This window comes from Pezoporus wallicus, unplaced genomic scaffold (assembly GCF_028554395.1).
Source record: "Pezoporus wallicus isolate ANWC-B61680 ecotype Strahan unplaced genomic scaffold, APGP_CSIRO_Pwel_v1 contig_10084, whole genome shotgun sequence".
In the NCBI taxonomy this organism is placed as follows: domain Eukaryota; kingdom Metazoa; phylum Chordata; class Aves; order Psittaciformes; family Psittacidae; genus Pezoporus; species Pezoporus wallicus.
Window position 1 is genome coordinate 313473 of NW_026642497.1, and position 20999 is coordinate 334471.

At 57.1% G+C, this 20999-nt stretch overlaps 1 protein-coding gene across 2 annotated transcripts in view; it reads right to left on the minus strand.

Annotated features, from left to right (window-relative positions):
• The window catches only part of PIK3R3 (phosphoinositide-3-kinase regulatory subunit 3), a 78982-nt gene extending 58404 nt beyond the window's left edge, over positions 1-20578 (minus strand). Inside the window, exons 1-7 of one of the 2 annotated variants that reach the window (XM_057430726.1) lie at positions 20317-20578; positions 19036-19729; positions 14941-15036; positions 14624-14701; positions 6490-6621; positions 3662-3863; positions 3184-3269 (exon numbers count right to left, since the gene is read on the minus strand). In XM_057430726.1, coding sequence (XP_057286709.1) covers positions 3184-3269; positions 3662-3863; positions 6490-6621; positions 14624-14701; positions 14941-15036; positions 19036-19351 — 910 coding nt within the window. In that variant the 5' untranslated portion in view covers positions 19352-19729; positions 20317-20578. The remainder of the gene's footprint in view (positions 1-3183; positions 3270-3661; positions 3864-6489; positions 6622-14623; positions 14702-14940; positions 15037-19035; positions 19730-20316) is intronic. The other variant, XM_057430723.1, reaches the window with a different exon arrangement.
• Between the last annotated feature and the right edge of the window lie 421 nt (positions 20579-20999).

Sequence of the window (20999 nt, forward strand, 5' to 3'; positions counted from 1 at the left end):
CAGGGTGCTAGCTCAATGCTAGGCATCTAGGGACTGACCCTGCATGGGGCTTGATTTTGGAGCTACTGAGGCTGTGCCTCAGTTTCCCCATGGCACTTGCTCTTTGGGAAGGTATTTTCAAGGCGTTTGGTTGGGTGCTGGAGCCTGATTCCCACCTGCTGGAATTATACTACTGCCCTATATAAAGCAGGAGTCCAGGGGAGCAGGGGGTGCCTGCCTCCATAGGGTTCAGAAAAGCAGTGGTACCCATCCTGGAGTGAGTAGGGGAACCCAGCACCGCTGGTCCTGTCCCCTCCATCCACTGCTCTGAAGGAGAAGGGGGCATCTCCCTTTCCAAATTCTCATTCTTTTCCCTGAAAGGAGCCAAAATCCTCTAATTTTCTCCAGAACCCCGTGCCACAGGACAGTGATGCTCCTGCCCCCAGCTCTCTGATGCCTTTCCCTGCATCCTGCCCCCACTTTGTGGGGGTTTTCTGGTGGGGTGTTGGTTGGTGGGGTTTTTTATTCCAGTTTCTATGCTGCGTGGTGAGTAAAGACATCCTGCTATCTGAGGGCTAACGGCTTGCTGGAGAGATAATAAAGCAAAGGGGAGTAAATTAAAGTGCCTATAAATAGCATCAGGAGAGGAAAAGGAGATGAAGTCATCTTCCTTCAGCTGAGCTGGTATTTGCATCACTTCTTCCCTTCACCTTCCCCTGCCCCCTCATCCCGCTTGGAAAACAGCCTTCCCCAGCCCTGGGGTCCTGCTGTGGGCAGTGTGTCCCCCCAGGTCCCCCCAGGGCTGTGGGATGTCCCCATGCCCCAGCACCAGGGGCTTGCTGGAGGGCACAGCAAGGTGGTCTGGATGTGGTCAGTTGGCCTCAGGCTTCATCCCGTCTTTGCCAAGGATCCATGGCATGGCCTCATTCAAACCGGTGCATGGACCAGTGCAAACCAGTGCCCCCAGTATGACCCCAATGCTCATCCCGTTATCACGAGGAAGAGCATTCGTGAGCCATCACAGCTCCTTCCCATGCCATTCCACTTCACAGCCTGAACATGAGCAGCTGCAGAGACCCCCCAAGAGGAGAAGGGATGCCACAAACTCAACAACAGCAAATTCCCACTAGGAAGCCCCTCCAGGAACCAGATTTCGTAATTTACATCTCTATTCCCTATTGATTTCACATCCAACCCTTCACCATTGGCCCCAGAACACATGGGAGAGGTGGGACCCCAACCCTGCAGGAGCCTCCCTGGGCTTAGCAGCCAGCTTCGGAAGTCACCCAAAGCATGACCCTCACTGCCACGGTGGCCACTGTCCCTGCAGCCCCCAAGAAGCCCCCTAAACCCCCCATCTGCCCTCTCACACAAGGTATATTTACGCCTGAGTCACGGTTTCCTCCGTGTCAGCTACCGACTCCTATTCCTGTGCCATGTGCACACACCCGCCGTGTGTGTTATTGCAGGGTATTTATAGCTATTTTACATGTATAATTATAAAGCCACAACTCCACACACGCACAGAAATAACCACGGTGCTGGGACGCAAGGGAGCGGGGCCAGGGCGATGGGAGCAGGGCCGGGGCACTGACCCCACCGCTAATAATAATTCTTTGCGCGTTATATATAGCCCCCTTTCATCCACATCTCTCAGAAACTCTTTGCAGGCATTTAATTAAGCTTCCCAACATCCTAATGTGATGACAGCCAAGTAATAATATCCCTGCTTTGAGGTATGAAGAGAAGGGAGGTGGCACGACTTGTCTAAAGTCCCACAGCGAAACAGCAGGTCCAAGTGCTCTGTCCCCTGCCCCGCACTTGTAGGGTGCCCAGTGGGGGAGATTTTGATCCAGAAAGGGGATAAGGACCACAGGATGCTGCCCAACCCCTCTGCTCTGTTTGGGGTGGTGGCAATGGATGACAGTGCAGGGTCTAGTGATGGCAGCAGTGACCCCAGGGACTGCCAGGCTGCAGCTGCCCAACATCTGGATCAGCGGGTGGAAGAGGCATATGGATCTTGACAAACTCGTGGGAGAGCAATAAATAAGATGACAGGTCTGAAAGGGCTGATTTACGAGGAATATTAAGAGTTGTAATCCTGCCTGGCCTGGCCACCCCTCAGGGAGGCAGGGTGATGACAGGGACCCAGATACATCACAGACAGACAGGCTTCACTGCGGCCAGCGTTGACATATCTCTGAGCAGGAGGGCTGGAAGTAGTTTTGCCTCCCAGGGTTCTGGGCAGCTGGTGCAGACACACAGACAGATCTCAGTGGCTGCCTAGAGATGGGATCCCACAGGGATGATCTCTGTGGTCCTCAAGGTTTCTTGTTTGTGTTCCGCTGAGCACCCTTCCCTACCCTATTCTCCATCCCTGCCTGAATGGACAACTTGCCTCCCATCCCTGGGGTGCTGCAGAGGGCACAAGGGGCATGTGCTGTGTCTTTGGACACTGATGGGACATGAGATGTCACCAAGCAAGAGGGACATGGCAGAAAAAGGTGGCCAGCAGAAGGCTGGAACTTCAACCACCAGAGCAGAATTGGTACTGGAGCAAACTGGTGTTGGTTATAAAAAGGGTAGAACTGCAGTGCAGCAGGGCAAGGCTGCATGGAATCATTAACATCTGCAACAGAACACACAACCCTGGCTCCTTTCCCATGCATGAAGAGGTGAGGAACAAGGACCCATCCCCATCCCCTCCTTTGGGGTGCCCCATGGGGAAGCAGCAGCACGTCAATGGACACAGTGTGGTTCTGTGCGCGTGAAAACCAGACACAAGTCAAAAATCCCAAACCCTGATTTGATCCTGAGCAAGCACCATCCTGCCATTTTATGGCTGTGTTGGTATGTTTTTCCTCCCAGGCTTCAGCCAGACCCCTGCTCACTGAAACAAACCACACAGCACCCGAGAGCATCCGCACCTACCGAGCCCCCAGAATGGGGCACTGGGACCTGCTTGTACCACACTGAGATCGAAGAGCAGCAATATTGATATTAAGCAAGAAGATAGCTGCAAACCTTCAGAGGGCTGCAAAGAAATGCCCCAAACCCAGTTTCTCTGAGGAGAAAGGAGGAAGGGAAATGGGCACAGCCACCACTGCAGAGATAGTAAACACCTTCCTGTCGCTGCACTGGTCACCAGGACAGATCTGTTGCCATCACCTCCCCAGAATTCACTCCCTCTGGCGCATCTCTTACCAGGGGCTGCTGTTACCTCCGCTGCCTCGCTGGCCATGATGAGGGACTCAAGGATCCTTGCACGGAGCTCAGGGCCCACCTCAGTGCTGTGGGGAGAAGAAAGGGGTGGATCTGTGAGGGTGGCAGCAGCTCACCCCCACCAGAGACCCCCACACCTCTGGGACAGGAGCCAGCCACCCCCATGGATCTCCTGTGGGACTGGAGCAATGCTGCTCATCCCAGTCCCATGTGTGCCATCAGGCCTGGTCACTGGGCAAAGAAGAGATGGGATGGCTTAAGGTCCTTTGCAACCCTAACCATTCTACGGCAGAGCATCACACATCAGAGATGGGGGCTCCCAGCTCTGGCCTCCCCCTTTGGAAAACTCAGGGCTGAGCCGCTTGTGGGCTCTCACCAAGCACAACCAGCTTGGTTTGGTGCCTGGCTATGGGCACCCTTCTCCTGTCCATCCCATCCCATGCATGGAGGGGCACCTCACCTGCCTGCCGCGGGGCGAAGGAGCAGCTCCCCAAACTGCTCCCCGAGGAGCCGGGGCGAGGGGCGGCTCCGCTGCGTGCCCTGGCAGAGGTGGCAGAAGTGGCAGAGGAGCTGGCGCAGGAGCAGTGCCTGGGGCTGCGGCAGCGCCGGGGGGGCCAGCAGGGCTCTGGCTCGCTGGCCACACTCCTCCAGGCCCGGGGTCTCTGCAATGAAGGGGAAACAGAAGGAGAAAGGTCAGGTCGGGAGGCTGGGGCATCCTCTTGCCTCTCATGGGAGACTGGTGCTTACCAGCACATGTGATGTGGCAGGTCTCTGCACCCCAAAACCCTGACCTCAACCTCGCCCCTCAAAACCATTACTATGGTTTGCAGCCCATCCCTCCCCACAGACAGGCTGTGAGACACATGGGTACCAAAGGGAGTGAAGAGCCCATGCAGGTGATGCCCTGAAGGTATCAGCCACTTCTTGCTGTAGGCTGCCAGCCCCATTTACCCACTGACACCACTCCAGATCAGTGAAGGGTGACTTCGGCACATTCTCTCTCTCAGCACAACCAGGGAGGGAGCATGGGGAGCTAAGCTGCTCACCTGGCAGGGGCTGAACCTAAACACCCCTCACTGCTGCTCCAACAGAGAACAGCAAAAACCCTGCCATGGGAAAGGCAGAGCAAAGCAGAGGTGGGGAAATAGGCACCAGCAGGAAGATCTCCCAGATCTAGAGGCCCAGCCCTCCCCTGCAGTAAAAGCAAACTGGGAGGGAAAAGGGGTTTTAGGGGGAAAAAAGCTACATTTGGGTTGACAGCAGCCCCTGCATCCCTCCCAGTGTGGTCTCACATCCCGAGATGCAGCAGCAGGGAGGGCTGACTCTTGAATTGCCCATGTGAATAAAAGCAGGCACCTAATGGTGTTGCACACCACAGAGGTGCTGCCAGAACCTCTGTCCCAGCTGCCCCGAGCAGCCCTCAGCCCTGCAGTGTTCCCACCAGCATCCCCCCACATTCCCAGTGCCCTCTGACAGCCTTGGCCGGGGCTCCCCTGTCTTGTGAGCTGTGAGCTCAGTGGCCTAGGATCGCGGTCCTGCCCTGGGCATGGGAAGCAGCTGCTCTGCAGCTCCATCCTCCATCCCTGCCTTGGCCTGGCCCTTTCATCTGCGGGGGACAGGGAGGTCCCCAGGGCTGCATTGCTCTCAGCCAGCTTCAAAGCCCGGCTCGGCTGGGGCTGACTCAGCTCCTCATGGCTCTTTGCACCAGGGCTGAGGCTTGGCTGATGCCCAGCCAGCTCCCGGCATCCATCCTTGAGGCCGGGGTGCACCAGGTCTGCCGGGGATTGTGATCCCCTTCAAAGCTGGTCTGCAGCCCAGCTGGGATGGTGATGGGGCGCTCGTGTGCCTCCATATCCAACGAGCAGCTCAGCTCCTATGGGGATGTTTGGCTTTGCTTCAGGCCACCCCTACCCCGATTGGCTGCTTTTTGTACCCTGGGGATGCTGTAGGGGGAAAGTCCACATCCAAATGGGGAATGTGGGGATGTTTTCCATCTCCTTTTGCAGGTGGTCAGCCCGCAGCCTGGAGCGGGGCAGGAGGAGTCTGGCTGCAGGGCAGGCTGCCAGCCCCCAGCACCATCTCCTGACAGACTTGTGCTTCTATTTTCTCCCTAAAGCCCCACTGAAATCCCCATCGGTTTCGCCTCTGTTCTGCCCCCTCCTCCTCCCCCTGCACCCGTTCCTTGCACTCCAGCACAGGCTGCAGGGAAAGGCGCTTTCCTTTGAAGTCACTTAACGAGGCAACCCAGCTAATTGCTTCCTAATTGCGTTTTTATCCTTGGAAGGGAGGCAGCCTTTGATTTCTCCTCTTGACTGGTGAGGGGAAGGCAGCTTCTCAGTGCCATCGGCCCCGGGAGTATTTCTCCTGGCTCTGTGTTTCTGTGCAGGGCAGGGAGGACAGGGTGTGAGTTATCCCTTTTCTTTTCCATATATCCCTCCTGCCTCACTGGAGGCCATGAAGAGCCTGTGACATTTTCCCACATAGTAGGAAAAGGCCATGCCTAGCTTCTTAAGGCAGCCAAGAATATGATCTGTGCATGGGGAGGTGGTATGTGAGGATGGAGGATACTGCAGTGACCAATGATGAGAGCTGGTTTGAAGGTGGCAAGGGGTTCAGGTCCTAGCGAACATGGCGGGCAAGGGCTTTGTGTTTGCTTGGTGATGCCCACAGGGCCTTGGACAAGAAGATGCTGAGCAGCTCTGCGAGGATGCATTTGAAATGGGTTGTGGTCCAGGCTCCTTGTTAGGATGGAGCATGGACTCTGCTGGTGTGGGTACCAGCCCTGCCTGCTTTTTTGAAAATACAAGGTGAAATAAACCCAAACCCTTGTCAGTCTGGTACATTTACACAGGGGCTGGGGACCTACAGGCACTTCCTGACAGCGCTGAGCTGAAAAAGCAGGGAATTTTCTATGCCCATATAAAGCCAAGAGTTAACACGATTACAGCAAAAAATTCCCGGGAAGCAGAGCCAAACCATTATAATAACGCTTTCTTCTGGGGCCAGCATCACCCAGCCTTGGCAGCCACCCGGCCGGGCAGGCAACACCTCCTGCTCCGGGCACTGCACCATGCTGCACTGAGGGAGAAGCTGCCTGCAGGGCTCCCCTTTCTCCCAAAAGCTGCAGTGCTGCTCCGGCACAGGGGATACTCCCAGTGATCTTTAGTGCAGCATCAAGCAGGGGACGGGGTGAGGAGCCATTCTGGAGGTGCGTTGGGAAAGATGCTTCACAAAGCATCTTTAGCCACACAAACATTGCAGGCACAGGGTTAGCCGGGCTGTGCTTACCTTGAGCCATGAGAATCAAGTCGCTGTAGAGAGCCGGAGGGATCAGGGGTGATGGAAGCTCCTGGAGGTACCACTTCAGGGCCTCTGCCAGTGTCTGGGCCTCATACAGGTCCATGTCCACAGCTGAGGCATCTGCAGGGAGACACAGCAGGAGCCCTTAGCCCGTGGTGCTGCTCCTCAGAGCTCTTCCATCCCTGCGAGCTTTCCTCTGGACATGGGTGCTGATTTCGCCACACATTCCAACCTTTCCCAGGAATGGCAGCCTGTGATTTCACTGCCAGCACCCCCAGCAAATATTCCTGTCCCAGTTTCCACTGGCCCAGAGTCCCATGTGAAAGCATGAGGCAGCATCTCCATTTTGTGTGAGCTATACATCCAGCTATACAAGGGGCTTTTGCCATTCCACCGTGGTCCCACTGAAGGATAGCACCCATGGAATGGACTGAGCAGCTGCCCTAAGGCAACCTCTGGCCATCAGGACCAGGCACCATGTGCCAAGGCCAGCCCTGGAGGAACTTCTTGGAAAATGCATCCATGTACCAGGGTTATGCTCCCCAGGCAATGCATGTTGCTAAAGGCCCACATTACCTCCAGCAAGGCCAAAATGCCCAACCAACAGCTATTATCCTGGCTCCGAAAGGCAGCTGCCCTGGTGAAGGAGCTTCAGGGAACAGGGACCTGGGCTTGGGACAGGGTCAGTGCTCCAAGCAGACATGTCCCAGGGTCCAGCAGGAGGCAAAGAGTGGGATGCGTCTGTCTGAGCGCCATGGCCGGGCTGGAATGAGGGCATTGCTTCACCAGGGTCCAGGGGGAAGAGCCCTTTCAGCATCCTTTGGTATTGCCTCATGCGTTTGTCTTGGAGGTCTCTCAGCGTGGTCAGGCCAGGAGGTGGCTGCCTGGAGGGTGATGGTCCCTTTTGCAGCAGAGATCTGGAGGTTTCAAAATCTGGCTTTGATTCGAACTGGAGTCATGTGCAATGTTTTGAAATTCTCCTCATAGGAGAAATCTTGGGGGGATTAGTGGGAAAATAGAAAGCCCAAGATATTTGGGATTGTTTGAAATGGCTCATTTGGAGAAACCGAATTTCTCACTTCTTCTGAGTTAGAATATTGAAAAAAGAACAGATTTTGCACTTTCTTACTGATGAGGTGTCAGGCCCCAAATGGCCAGGTGCGTTGTGATTGAGATGTTTGGCTTGCCCTGCTCTGAGGCCCCTTCCCCTCCTCTCTTTGTATCTTCACCCCCAGACTCAGCTTTACTGAAGTTGGTGCCATCCTGGGAGATGCTCCATCTTGAGCCTCCAACCATTTCAGCTGACCACATGCGGCTGTGCTCCCTTTTGGGGTGATAAACCCAGAAGAGCAGGGAAAAGCTATTTCCTAGGGTATACCTCGCTGGGCTGGGCTGGGGAGCAGCTCCGCAGCTCACAGCAAAGGCTGATTTGGGGCACCTTGGCCTTGAACTCCCCTCCATAGGGCATCTCCATCATGGACCAGGAGCCTGCCTGCCTCCTCCTCTGTCTGCTCAGGGACAAGAAGCCATGGTGGGTCCCTTATGGCTAGTGCCTGCCATTTGGCTTGGAGACCAGAGAGAAAACAGATTGACCAATGCCCAAAAAGAAGCCTTTAACCCAGCCGTTGGAGACGCTACCTCATTTCCAGGAGCAAGCACCCAGCTTGCTGGGAGCTGTGCCCGAGACAGATGCCACTGTGCTGGGGCGGGCAGCTATCCAGAGTGGTCAAACATGACCCGAGGCAAAGGCGGATGCTGCCTTCCTGGCATCCCCCGCTGTCACAGCATCACTCCATGGACCAATCTGCCCCCAGGATCCTCAAGCTGGGGCAGGGCTGTGGCAGTGCTCGCCTGCTGCAGCCCAGGCCCACTCTGGTCTATGCAGATGCTCCCATCTCCCAGCCAGCCATGCTTCTGGACCTTTTTGGCTGAAAGGATTATTTCTATTGGGATTTATGGGCCAATTCCCCATTTTTGCTAGTACATGCCCTGGAAAAGTGAGCTGGCAGGTTGGCTCCGGCTGGGCAGGGGAAGGAGAGCCGGGTTGGGGATACCACAGGATGCTCCAACCCCCGTTTTGGGCTGAAACCCTACAGTGCACAGCTGAAACCCAGCGATGGTGCTGGATGGGGTTTCAGCATCTCATTGCTTGGGCAAGCAGCTGCATTGAAGAGAGCTGCTCCATCAGCAGAGTGCAAACCCCAAACCCCTTCTCACCCAGGGCAAGCCCGGCTGCTCTGCCCTGCCTGACACGGAGGTTTCTGCGGGGATCTGTCACTTGCCTTAAGGAGGCTGGCATGGATTGGGAAGAGCAGCCGCAAGCTGTTCCTGCACAGGGAAGGGGCCGCTGCTGGGCATTGGCCCCAGGCGATCAGCCCTGGGCTCCACCACGGCCTAATTAGCTCATTTGCATCATTAGGCATGGGCTTGGGGGAGTGTTCAAAGGGAAGGCTCAGCCAGTTTCAAAGCAAGACTCAAAAACATCTTTGCATCCAGAGAGAGACGTGATGGGGAGACCACGGGGAGACAGGGACTGATTGCTGATGGTACCATTTTCCTCGGCACCTTGGCTAGAAATAGCCATTAGCCCATTGCCCCCATCCTCCTGGAGTGGCACCCTCCTGCCCCAGCTTCTTCTGGGGCTGCTGTGGTGAGCTGGGCTCCCCATTAGGCTGAGAGCACAGTTGGGGTGTTCCAAGCTGCTCCCCAGCACAGGCTGTGTCCCAGCAGCTTGGGAAGGTTTGGCCAGCAGTTGGGGAAGGGTTAATCCTGGAGCCTTCCCAGCCAATTATGCTGGCCTGACCCCATGGATGCTGCTCTCCCCTTATCAGAGGGAGATGATAACCAGCTATAAGAAGTTAATGATGCTGCAGGATGAGTCAATGCTCTCCTGCTGCTCTCCAGATGTTCCGATCTCTTCCCCAAGTGAATGATGGAGGGATTCCATCTGCCTGGCACAAATAGAAGGAAGACACCCCAAAAGCCCAACCTCACCCCCCTACCAACCTCTTCAAACACACAACCTGCTTGTTCTCCTGCCAGCAGAGCAAGCAAGCAGCTGGGGACCAGTGGAGAGCATCCACATCGCATGGGGGATGAAAAGCAGGAATAAATTTGGGGCTGGGGAAAGGGTGCACACGATGACCACCAGCCCAGAAGGAAAAGCAATGGGTGCTCCCAGCCTCTTGCCACCTGGATGCCAGACCCATATCTGGAGCTAACTTAAATACTGACTTAAATACCCTTTCCAGACCTTTTAGGTTTAATTGTCAGCTGGTGCTGCAGGGGTGTCCTTGTTGTCCAGTCCTTGGGGCTATACCTTCCCATCCCCATGGATGCTACCTGCACAAGGACCTGTACCTCCCCTGGACCTGATCTGAGGCTCCTGGGCATCCCACAGTGTGGGTTTACTGGGGCGCTGTGCACCAAATCAGGGGCTATCTCCCCAGCTAGGATTCCGTATCACTGTAACATCCTTCAGCCACCCTGCTAGTACCTTGTGCTGGAGGACTGGGCACTGCCAGGACATCCACATCCCCTGCCTATGCACAGCAGCTCCTGGCAGCCCCAAACACCTTTCCAGCTGGGTTTCACCACTGACTTGCACTCAACCAGGGCAGGGGTGCTGCAATACCCTTCCAAGGGTGCCCAGTGAGGCTGCCTTCCCCTGCCTCTGCTTCCCAAAGCCAGTTCCCTTCCTCAGTTTCCCAGCAGCTACGGGAAGGGATGGCAAAATCTCACCCCCCGTTCACCCCGCTGGGTTTGGCAGGGATGTGTGTCTGCTGCTGTTTATTTACCCTTCTTTCATCACCACCAAATATAAGAGATGAGCTCATGCCTCTCGCCAGGCTCTGATGACACGGGGTTTATTTCCACTGCAGGTATAAATAAAAAGCAGTGCGGCAGGCACCGGGGCGCCTTGTGTTCGGGAGTAAAGTCATTGTGGTGGGGTTAATAGCCTGGCCGGGGGAAAACAGAGCCCCTGGGGGCCTCACACCCCCTCTGGCATCCCAGGGATGGGGATACACTCCCCCGCTGGGTATCCATGCTGTGATGATGGGGGAAGCGGTGTGTGGTTGCTCTTCCCTCCATCCCAGCCCTTTCTGCCCAGCAGCAGCCCCGGTGAAGCTCCGAGGCCCACCACCACTCGCTAATCCCCACCGAGACCTGACCTAATTCCCGGGCATGTGAGCGTGTCTCCAGGCAGACTGCTCTGCGCCGGGGCCCGGATCAAAGCGCGCAGGATGGCAGCGCAGGCACGGCACGCCTGGAGACACCGGCTCCAATCCGCCTCACGCTGCTGCCGGATTCGCCCCAGCACCCAGGGATGCAGGCAGCTCCTGACCGGCCCTGACAACAGTGGAGGCTTTTCATAGTGCTGCCTGTGCATACGGGGAAGGGTCTCAGTATTTGCGCCTGCAGCTGGACCCCAGAGTCTGGATCAGGGCATCCGTTGTCCAAAACGTGGGAGGTTTCGGTGCTCTGCCACCAAACCGAGTGGGTTCAGCCCCATCTGAGCCAACAGAGCACCCAAGGAGCCATGCAGAGGGGACAGTCTGCAGGATCTCTGTGCCCTATCGCCACCAGAGAGGAGGGATAGGGATGCAGACCATCCCTACCCAGCAGTGGCAGGGCGCTGCCAGACACTACCTGCAGGACTGTGCAGCCATCCCCATGCCGAGCCTCCCCCAGCTTGGATCTCTGTGCTCCGACTTGCTCCAACCCGCACCAGCCCACCCACCAGCCCGAGAAGCTCCCAAGTTCAATGTCAGCCTTGAGAAGAAGGCTGCCTGGCACCTGTCAGGGGGAGAGGGGTACAGGCAGGACCCTGAGCAAGCATGGGGTGAATAGACATCACCCCTGGGCACCGAAGGTGCTCATAAACCTCTGTCTGCAAGCACCGTGTCATTTGCCTCATCGGCAGTGCTCCAAACAGCCCCTGAACCACACACAGGGGATAGCAGGAGTGCTGGGGGCTGGAAACCCTTGGGGTTACCATGTGGCCCTGGCACGACGGGCACAGAGATGCCTGCAGTCACGAAGCAGCCTGGCACTGCAGGGAGCACCGTGTGCAGCCAGGATGAGTGTTGCACTGCCGCTGCCATTTAAAGATGTGCTCTCCCCTCTTTCTGCTGCCCAAAGCCCCCTCCCTGCGGCTGCACCAGGGCTCCTGCCCTGCCTCATCCCCTGCAGTGCTTTGGTGAATCCCCCCCGGCCCCCATGGGGCTGCGGCTTTTCGCTAAGTCCCTTTCCAGAGCCGCCACGTGATGTTGGCTCCTGTGTTCAGCCGTGTCGCGTGGCCCTGCTCTCCTCTCGGGATGTGAGCGTCTGAACCGAGCGCCGAGTGTCCTAAACCAAGTCATTCCCCTCTGGAGCCAGGGTAAGCTGGCTGTGAGCCCATCCACCCTTCAGTCCCTGCTGCACCCGACGGCTCTGGTGGCATCTTGGTTCACAACCCCCCTGTTATCGATGAGCTCTGTCTTTGCTTTCCTGATCTTTCACCTATAAATATCTTTTCTTGTATTATCCATCATGGAAATATCAAGTTTGGTGCACAGTCTGTGGCCACCATCCTGCAAGATGTCACTATCACTGGGATAGGGATAGGCTCAGCCCAGGCTGTAGAGCCACATGGAGCCATGCTGCATCCAAACCCACTGTGCCCAACACTGCTGCAGCCCCATGAGGATGGAAAACCTTCATCCCAAAGCCTGGGGGATGTTCAGCTTGGAGGCTGCCCCATGAGGCTTACCCCCATGGGTAGGGACTCTGGAAGGGCCAGGGATGGTGAAAGGTTTGATAAGCACAATTCAGCCCCAGGGACACAATCCCCAGGGCAACCAGGATCACTCTGACCTGCATGGCTACTTGTCCCCAGAGAAACCTGCTCCTCCCCACCAGAAGTTCAGATGCTCTTTCAGTGTAGAAAACACCCTGTTTTCACCTGCATCTTAAGGTTTAGGGGTTAGAAAAGCAACACCCAAACTCTTACAGCCCCTGCTCCTTCCTTGCACTCTCTAGCACTTTTCTTGCCACCTCTGCCAAACACCAGCATGATTTGGGTATTTGCAGGGAAGCTAAAACCCCCAGAGGGAACCTGGTTTTCCCCTCAGCCGAGACACAGTTCAGTTCCAGCCACTGCCAGCCCCGGCTCTGATTTCTCCTTGTTCCCTAAAATGGAGCTTGACTTTCGCAGGCGGGCTGAGAGAGATGGGGTGCTGCAGGGATGGATCACCAGGAATGCAGGAGGAAGAGAAACACAACCCTCACTTCTGCCGTGGGGCATGCAAACTCCATTTTTTTGGCAGAGATATTTTACTTCACCAAATGTAATGCAAGGGCTTCTATGGCCCTTGGTGCTCCTGACAAATGCTCTCCTGTCCTCCCCAGACCACGAGAGACCTGGGGCAGCACCACTGGGTCTCTGATCTGCAGGAGGCTATGGGGATGCAGGCTGCCAAGCCTGTGGTCTGCCGGGGTGCTTGGCCCTATTAGGAACATCATCCCCATCCTATTTGCAGATCATCCCTCTGGGAGGGCTGAGCATCTTTAGCTGAGGTAGCAAATGTGTGACATGTCCTACCCCCTCCAGCCAGCTCTGGGGAGCTCTGGCTTTGCCCAACTCAGTGTTCCTGAGCACAAGGGGCAGCTCCCTGATAATAAAAGAGCTTATTTAAGTCCTAGAGGAGATGGGGGGCTTGGGAGCATCAGGTCTCTCTGGGCTGTTGGGGATTTACCAAGCTTTCAAATGGTTTGAAAACAATGATGGCAATTCCCTGCCCAGTGCTGTGTCCTGCAGTGGGAGATGAAAAATCTGGATGGACCCAGAGGCACCAGCCCAGGCTCTGGCAAGGCCAGTGGATTTTGCCCCTGGTCTGTGGTTCTCTCCCAGGGCTGGGCAGGAGGATTTCGGTAGTGACTGCTGTGGGGCTGCTGGGGAGCCTTATGCCTGCTTGGGATGCTGCGGGATGAACAGAGGATCCGTAACTCCTGCGTGCTCAGAAAGCAAAGCATCCTCCTTGTGCTGTTGTCAGTGCCCCTGCCCAGCCTGGGCACCAGTGCCCAGGACACCCGAGACCCCAGGGATTGCTCTGCGGATGCCTTCACCTCCTCAGCCGGCAAATCTGGGCCGGGGGAAGCGGCTGTGCTCAAGGACACCCCTTCCCCTGCCTTCCCCACACCGCAGCAGGGGCTTCTGCAACGGGAGAGGAGCGGGTGTGGGGTGCACCTTGCCCCACATCACCCCCCGGGCGAGCAGCGCTGGGACCCGCAGCACCTCTCCCCCTGCATCCCTCCCTTCTCCGCAGCCCGGGCCCGGCGGGGACTCGTCTCCCGGTGCGCGGGGAAGCGATGAGGTCATGCTGCTTAATATAGCGATTTCATCACAGCCCTTCTCCCCAGCAACACGGCCCGGCTGTCGCCGGCTCCCGGCGCTGGCAGAGCCACCGGTCGGCCCCCCCCGAGCCGAGCCGAGCCGAGCCGAGCCGAGCCGGGGTGCCCGGCTCCCGCGGGGCTGTGTCCCAAGGGCAGGCGGGAGGGGGGACGCGGTGGCACAACCGGACCGTGTCTGGAGCCACAGTGCCGCCCTCCGGGCACCGCGGCCCGGAGGAGGGAGATGCTGGACGCAGCCCCCCCAGCCCAGATTGGAGCGGCACACTGGATCCGTCACGTCCCCAACACCCCCGTGCCATTCCAGCCGTGAATTGCGGAGCAGCGCCGGGAAGCGGGTTTTCCCTCCTCCCCATCCTGTTCGTGCCCGTTCTCCTAAAAAATAAGCTTTTTCTTCCCTTTTTCTCACCCACAAGAGGCTTTCTCTCTGCCCTCTTTTGCAAGCAGGAACCCTACAGGTTTGCGAAACAAAACCTTTTTTCTCCCTAAACAAATAATAGAGATTCTAGTGAAGCACTCCAGCCCCACACCTGCATCCCTCTTGGCAGCATCACGCTGGCATACTGGGGGAATTGAGGGAGCTTGCATGGAGGCAGGACCTTACAGGGCTGAAAGAAGGCTGGAGGCAGTAACCCATCCCTGCTGCGCCTAGTTACATGGCTCGTCTGATAGCAGCACCCCCAAACTCTCATCCCTCCTGGGATATGGGGAATGATGTGGCTCTAGGACTTACCCGTCAGAAGAGCTTGCTTCAGCTCAGCATCCCCCAGTGAGCTGGGCCCGGGTCTGTAGAGCACCTCGCTGTCGAGACCTGAGGAGCAGCCAGGAGAGAGGGGTCAGTCCTGAGCCCCACATCCTCCCCTCCAACACAATGCAAGCGGGCAGGGACTCAGACAACACCCCTCCCTTACCCTGCCCCGGGTACCGGGTGTGGGGTGAGAGGTTTGGCTTCAGTGATGCCCTTGGGGCATCTCCGAACACGGACAGAGCGGGGGGCTGAGCGTGTGCACCCATATACGAGCCATGGAAGGACACCACGGCTGCCCATACCTTGTTTTTCCAGTGCCTCGATGAGCCTGGCCACGGTTGGCAGCGCCTGCTCCGGGAGAGTGGGGTACTCAGTGAGCTCTGCCTGCCCAGGGAGCCCTGTGATGGAAAGATGTGGAGAAGGGGCTTGGAAACTCCTGCCTGCAGGAATTCCAGCCTCTTTCCTCAGCTGCACCAGGACAAGATCAAGCTGCTGCTTTGGCAGAGCCACAACCAACGCTCGGGCTCATGTGTGTCCAATTTTGGAGAACTTCTCCCTTATTTTATCCTCTTTTTGCAGTAAGAGTCGCTGCTGGGGGCTGAGCTGCTTGCTGAGATGCAGAGATCTGCTCTAACCCATGCCCTTCCCATGGGGAACATCCCACCCTGAGCATGGCCAAAACCCCTTCCCCACCCCTCCTCCTATGGCACCGAGGCTGCCCCTCTCATCACCCACAGCCCTTAGTGCCACCAGGCAGGAGCTGGGGGGCCAGATCCATACCCACCACAGACAAGGCTCCCTGCAGCACTCGCCCGCTTGGATTCTCTGGTGTCTGCAACAGGGTTAAGCACAAGCCCAGGCAGGATCCTTATCACCCCAGCTGATAAACCCTTCCTGTGAAGGTTATACCCAATGGAGACCCTGGCAGCACAGTGCTGGATTGAACACCACCCCCCTTTACAGGTCCTGAGCCCTTCAGGAAGGCAGCAGGCAGGGAAGAGCTGGCAGGGGCTGCCATCGGCTGCAGCACATCAGAGCTGCGTGAGACTGCCGGGGTACGGACGGCATCTGGAAATGCTGATGTGCCAAGAGCCCTTTCCCTGTTTTATGTGGCAAGTGGGTCTGTTCAGCTGGAAATATATAAAACCCCTTATAGCTAATTAAATAAAGCCTGAATGTGAGTTTTTCCCCCAGCGACGCACACTCCAGAGCAGCCAACTCCCTTGTTAAATTCATTCTGTCTTTGGCTTTTGCTATGGGGCAGAAGGCAGGGAGCTCATGTGTGAAGCCAAGAAACCCATAACAATTTAAGGAATGAAAAAGGCAAAACAAAAAAGGGACTTTGGACAAAAAAAAAAAAGAAAAAAAGAAAAGCCTTCGACTTTTTGCAAAAACACAACCTGGCTGCAATGGATCCAGGCTCTGATCTTTGCCATGGTGATGTCCTGGTGCTGCCTGGAGAGCAGGGAGGGGATGCAAACCTCTGCTCACCAGTGGCTGATGCAAGCCTAGCAAGGGGGTCCCCTCTGCTGCCCAGTGGGGATGTGTGGATGCCCTGGGTGGGAAAAGGGAAGATTTCAGGTTTAAAAGCAAAGTGTGTGGTTGGGAACCCATGGAGAATGCCCCCATTGCATGGGTGGATTTCTAATTAGGGAAAACTGGGCTTTGGCCTCCAAGCTGACAGGGAGAAGGTGCTGACAGCAAAAAATGTCTGTTTCTCCTTACTATTAACAGCAGGAATGGTCCCAAGCTCACGCTGGAGCTTTAGCCCATCCTGTCCCTGCAGAGTGCCAGGCTGGAATACAGCATCCTCATGCACCACCTTCTCCAGCCCTGGGTGAAGTGGAGGTGATGCCACCCAGGACAACCAGGCAGGGGCAAAACATCTGAACCCCTTGGAAGGCCACTGGGACTTGGACCCACTGCAGAGACCGTTCTAGGATGTTATTTAGTGCAAATGAAGACCATTCCTCCTTGCAGAGCCAGCCCTGGCTCCAGGGCATGGCTGGGTGATGCAGGGTCTCTCTCCCATTCAGGGTTCACCCCATAGCTTCATCCTTCTCAGGGTCCCTGAGTGGCACAGGGGCTTGGTGGGCACTAAGGGCATACAAGGCAGCACATTGCCGTTGCAGAAGAATAATCGTTTGGGGTGGCCAAAGAACCATGTCCCTCAAAACCTCCATCTGGGAACGGAAAAAATATGGGAAGAATTTTCCAATACTATTAAAAAATGAAAAAATTCCCTTTTCTGTCAAGGGGATGCTGAGGTTTTTACTCCAAGGGAAACCTCACCAGGCAGGAGGTTTGGGTTTAAACAGACATAAAGTGGTGCACGCTGCTTTGCTGCTGCAGAAAGACGTGGTCATGCAGCACGAGTGTCCCCTGCTAAGGTGTCTGCACACCCTGGACAGTGGGGCCGGACACAAGGCCATGGCCAGAGCATGTCCTGCAGATGGCAGCACCCTCCTCGATCTACCCCAAACCCTGGGTCTGGTGGAGTTTTCCTATTAATAAAAAGGGGGAAAAATAAATCTCAGTTTTACACTTTTAGGGGGCTATCCTGGCCCCAGGCACATGCAGCCTGCACCTTATGCATGGGCCAGACTGTACTTTGCTGCTGAGGATGTGCCTCAGTCTGTGGGGCACCAAACGCCCCTGGGTACATCTCACAGACCCTTGGGGAAGAGCCCATTAGCACCCTCTGCATGGGGCAGGCATGATGCAGTGGTGATGGGCAGCAGGGATGTAACAAGAAGGCGGCTTCACGCTTCTCCTTGGCAAATGGGGCTGGAGAGCCCTTGGGTCTGCTCCCGCCTGACCTGAGTTCTCCACACTGCAGCATCAAGTTTGGTAGGGTTCTGCATGCCAAACAGCCAGGGGCAGAGGGCTCCTCATGCACCACTGAGCTTAACTGGGAAGGTGGCTCCAGCCCCTTGTCTGCTAGGGGCACCCCCCAAAACGTGGCCTGCTCCCTCCTACAAAGGCAGTGCATAGCTGCTCAGTGATCCTCACCAGCGCTGCTGGGACTGTGGGTGCCTTGGTGCACTCAGAGCATCGGTCGTGGAGGAACACCCGTGTTGCAGTGAGGGGATGCAGAGAGGGGTCCCAGCATCTTCCTTGTGCTTTTGGAGGGGTCTGAACTGCCGGACCCACATGGCAGCCCCATATGTGGTGATGGATGGTGTCAGGGAAGGAGAAGAATTGACTGCTACTGCTAAACCCAGGACACTGCCCCATGCCAGCTGAGTCCTGCTGTGCTCAGCCCAGGGGTGAAGTGGTCCTCACCCTCTTAAATCACGGTGGCAAAGGGACCTTAAACCATGTTTTGTAGGGAGATGGACTCCTCATCAGTGGGTGCCCCTCTAAACCCTTGTCCAAGGTACCTCCGATGCACAGCCAGCATCAGAGGTAAGCCTCTCCAGTTACACATCTGTGCCTTGGTCCCAGTCTGGTTGAAGTGGGTGTCTGAGGCACCAGACCATGAGCTGGGCAGGTTCGGAGCAGCTGTGTCTAAAGGTGATGCTGCTCTCCCAAGCCCCAGCCGCACACGGAGCCATTCCTCCTATTCCTCCTCCATCGCATCCCAGAGAAGGAAAGCACCATGGCTTTGTGTAACTGGGAGGGGGGGTTCTTTGGGATTTTGGTTGATTTTTTGCTCAGGTACATTATGTAACTGCTGTGAAATTCCTCCCAGCCCCAGCGCACTTGGCTGCGGTGAGCGGCGAGGGCAGAGCTGGCTGCAAGATCCCATCAGAGAAATGGCCGGAGGTCCCCATGCCAGAAGGGCCCTGCTGAATTTTCCCCACTCCCCAGCACTGCGCCACAGCCCCCAGGGACGGAGAAGGCCCTCAGGAACCAACCCCATTGCCTGCTGAGATCATCCCCTGCCCCAGCATGCACACAGTGACAGTGAGGCCAGGAGCTGGCTGGGGGCCAGCGCTTGCCCGGGCACCGAGAGCAGCCGGATTCGGGTGCCGCAGTGATGGGGAGAAGAGCAGTTGGGAAAAGAGATTCCCGAGGACCACCACTTTCTGCTCTTTGCTTGGAGGGCCAAAAGGCTCCTGCATCTTCTCCTGTGCTCTCATAGACACAGACCCCCTTGGACACAGCCAGCCCGGGATACTGGTGAGGAGCAATCCCTGCAGTGTGTTTGTCTGCAGGGGGTAGCGATACCCTGGGTACCCCCTGCCCCTTCTGCAGCTGCCTCGATGCATCAGGGCAGATAATTCCCAGGGCAGATAATTCCCAGGGCAGCTCCTCCTTCTGCGGCTGGATCCCCATCCCGAGGGTGGATCCCCACTGAATGCAAGCACCCACCCGAGCTCCACGCCACCCTCACCATCTTGCATTGAGCACCCACCCATAGGATCCCACCTTCCTGCTCCCCTAGCACTCACCCCAGGGTGCAGAGGTCCCAGCGGGTGGCGGGGGCAAGGGCCGTGGCCTGGCCTTGGTGTTGGAGGTGACGATGCGCGTGGGACCCAGGTACTCCACGTAGGTGCCGGGGAAGTCTCCGCGCTCTTTGGTGCGCTCATTGAGGCCATGGAGCCAACCCTGGGGGCTGCGCTCGTCACCGTCCTTGTAGCTGGGGCTGCTGAGCAGCCCGGCCCTGCTGACTGTCAGCACGTCCCCGGGGCTCAGCGCCAGGTCCTCCTCCCGGTCCTTCTGGTACTCGTAGAGTGCCCGGTACTGCAGCCCATCCGAGGAGGCCATGGTGATGCTGTGTGGTGTGAGTCACACTGCCTGTATCCAACCAGGCATTAAGGCCTGGGGTGCTCACACAGAGCAGGTATGGCAGTGCTGGGGCAACACGGTGCAGATGGGAGTGTTCCCTTCCCTGCACACGCAGAATAGGAATGCCAGTGTTGGAAAACCTCAGTGTTGAAGAGCGGCTCCTGACACCTCCAGCCCTGGAACGGCTGCAGAGCCAATTCAGTGCCCAGGGCTCAGCAGTGTTGGTTCAGGTGTGGGTAAGGAGCCTTTTCATCACCAGGGCAAACAGAGGGGAACAAGAGAAGCTAATTGGGGTCCAAATGTGCCATCCTCTTCTCAGCCTGGCCTCATCTGCATGGTGCTGGGACCTCCCTCTCTCTGCCAGAGAGAAAGGCAGTGTCTTAGCGACCAAATTGCTGTCTAATCCCCAACCCACCACCTTATCCCCCCATCCCAGCCTCCGGACACCGGGGAGAGCCCAGCGGCTCGCTTAGCTCCCGCTTCCCAGGGATCTCCCGCCAGCAGGGCTCGGCCGCTGCACGCAAGGAAAGTACCGGCAAGAGTCTGGAAAGTAGGGCAAGAGATCACGCCACGGGCTTTTAAAATAGACATATGGGCTGAGAAACCGCCTGCCGCACGCAGCTCCCCTCCGGCAGCTCCAGCCTGGCACTGCTGCACGGAGCCGGCGGATGGAGACGTAGGATTTTGGGGTGGGTTTGGGTTTTTTCCTTCCTCTTTTCTGGTGCATTTATAGATATTCCACCATGAGATACATCTTCCCCGGAGGGGGGGGGGAATGCTGTGCTGCTGCCAACCCGCTGTCCTCCCGCTCCCCGCAGGACCCCGGGGAAGAGGGATGGATGGCGGGATGCTGCTGAGCACCGGCAGCGGGGCCGTCCGTGTGTCCATCCATCCCTCCATCCACCCGCCTCCCAGAGCCTTCCCGCTGCCCCCTCCAGCCTTACCGTGCGCGGCGGCTCCCGCGGCGGGAGCGGAGAACGGGAGCGGAGCGGAGCGGAGCCCCGGCCCCGCCGAGCCGCTCTCCGGCGGTGATGTCAGCGTCCCTCCTCCCCGGTAGCCCCGCAGCGCGGCGGGGGGGGGGGAGCCCGGCTACCGGGGAGGGGGGGAATGGAAGGAGGAGGTGGATGATTTCATCCCCAGATGCAGCATCTGCTCCCAAATTGCCTCCTCTGTGGTTGGAGAACCACAGCTGGGGGGGGGCTCCATCCGTCCTTAGGGATGCTAAATGGGACCAGCACACCAGAAACCTCCCCCCCCTCCACAGCAGGCAGCTCTCCCTGCTCACCCACAGAGGACCTCATCCCTTAGCCAGGCTAGAAAACACACACAGGACAAGGCAGGAGCTGTCATGGAGAATCCCAGCCCAGGAATTCCTCACTCTCATCTTGAACATTTAAATGGTCCTCAGACCCAGGGTACAGACTGGGTACCACATAAAGCAGCACAAGGTGATGCTGCAGGAGCTCCCACATCCTTAAACGTTAACAAAGCAACAGCTAAAATTTAGTGGGGCAGAGAACTTGGAGGGGGCTGGCAGGGTTGATGTGGAAGGGGCCAAGCTCAGCCACAGCAGGGACACACACAAAGCCAGCCTGTGACAACAGCAGCATGGTCACATGCAACAAGG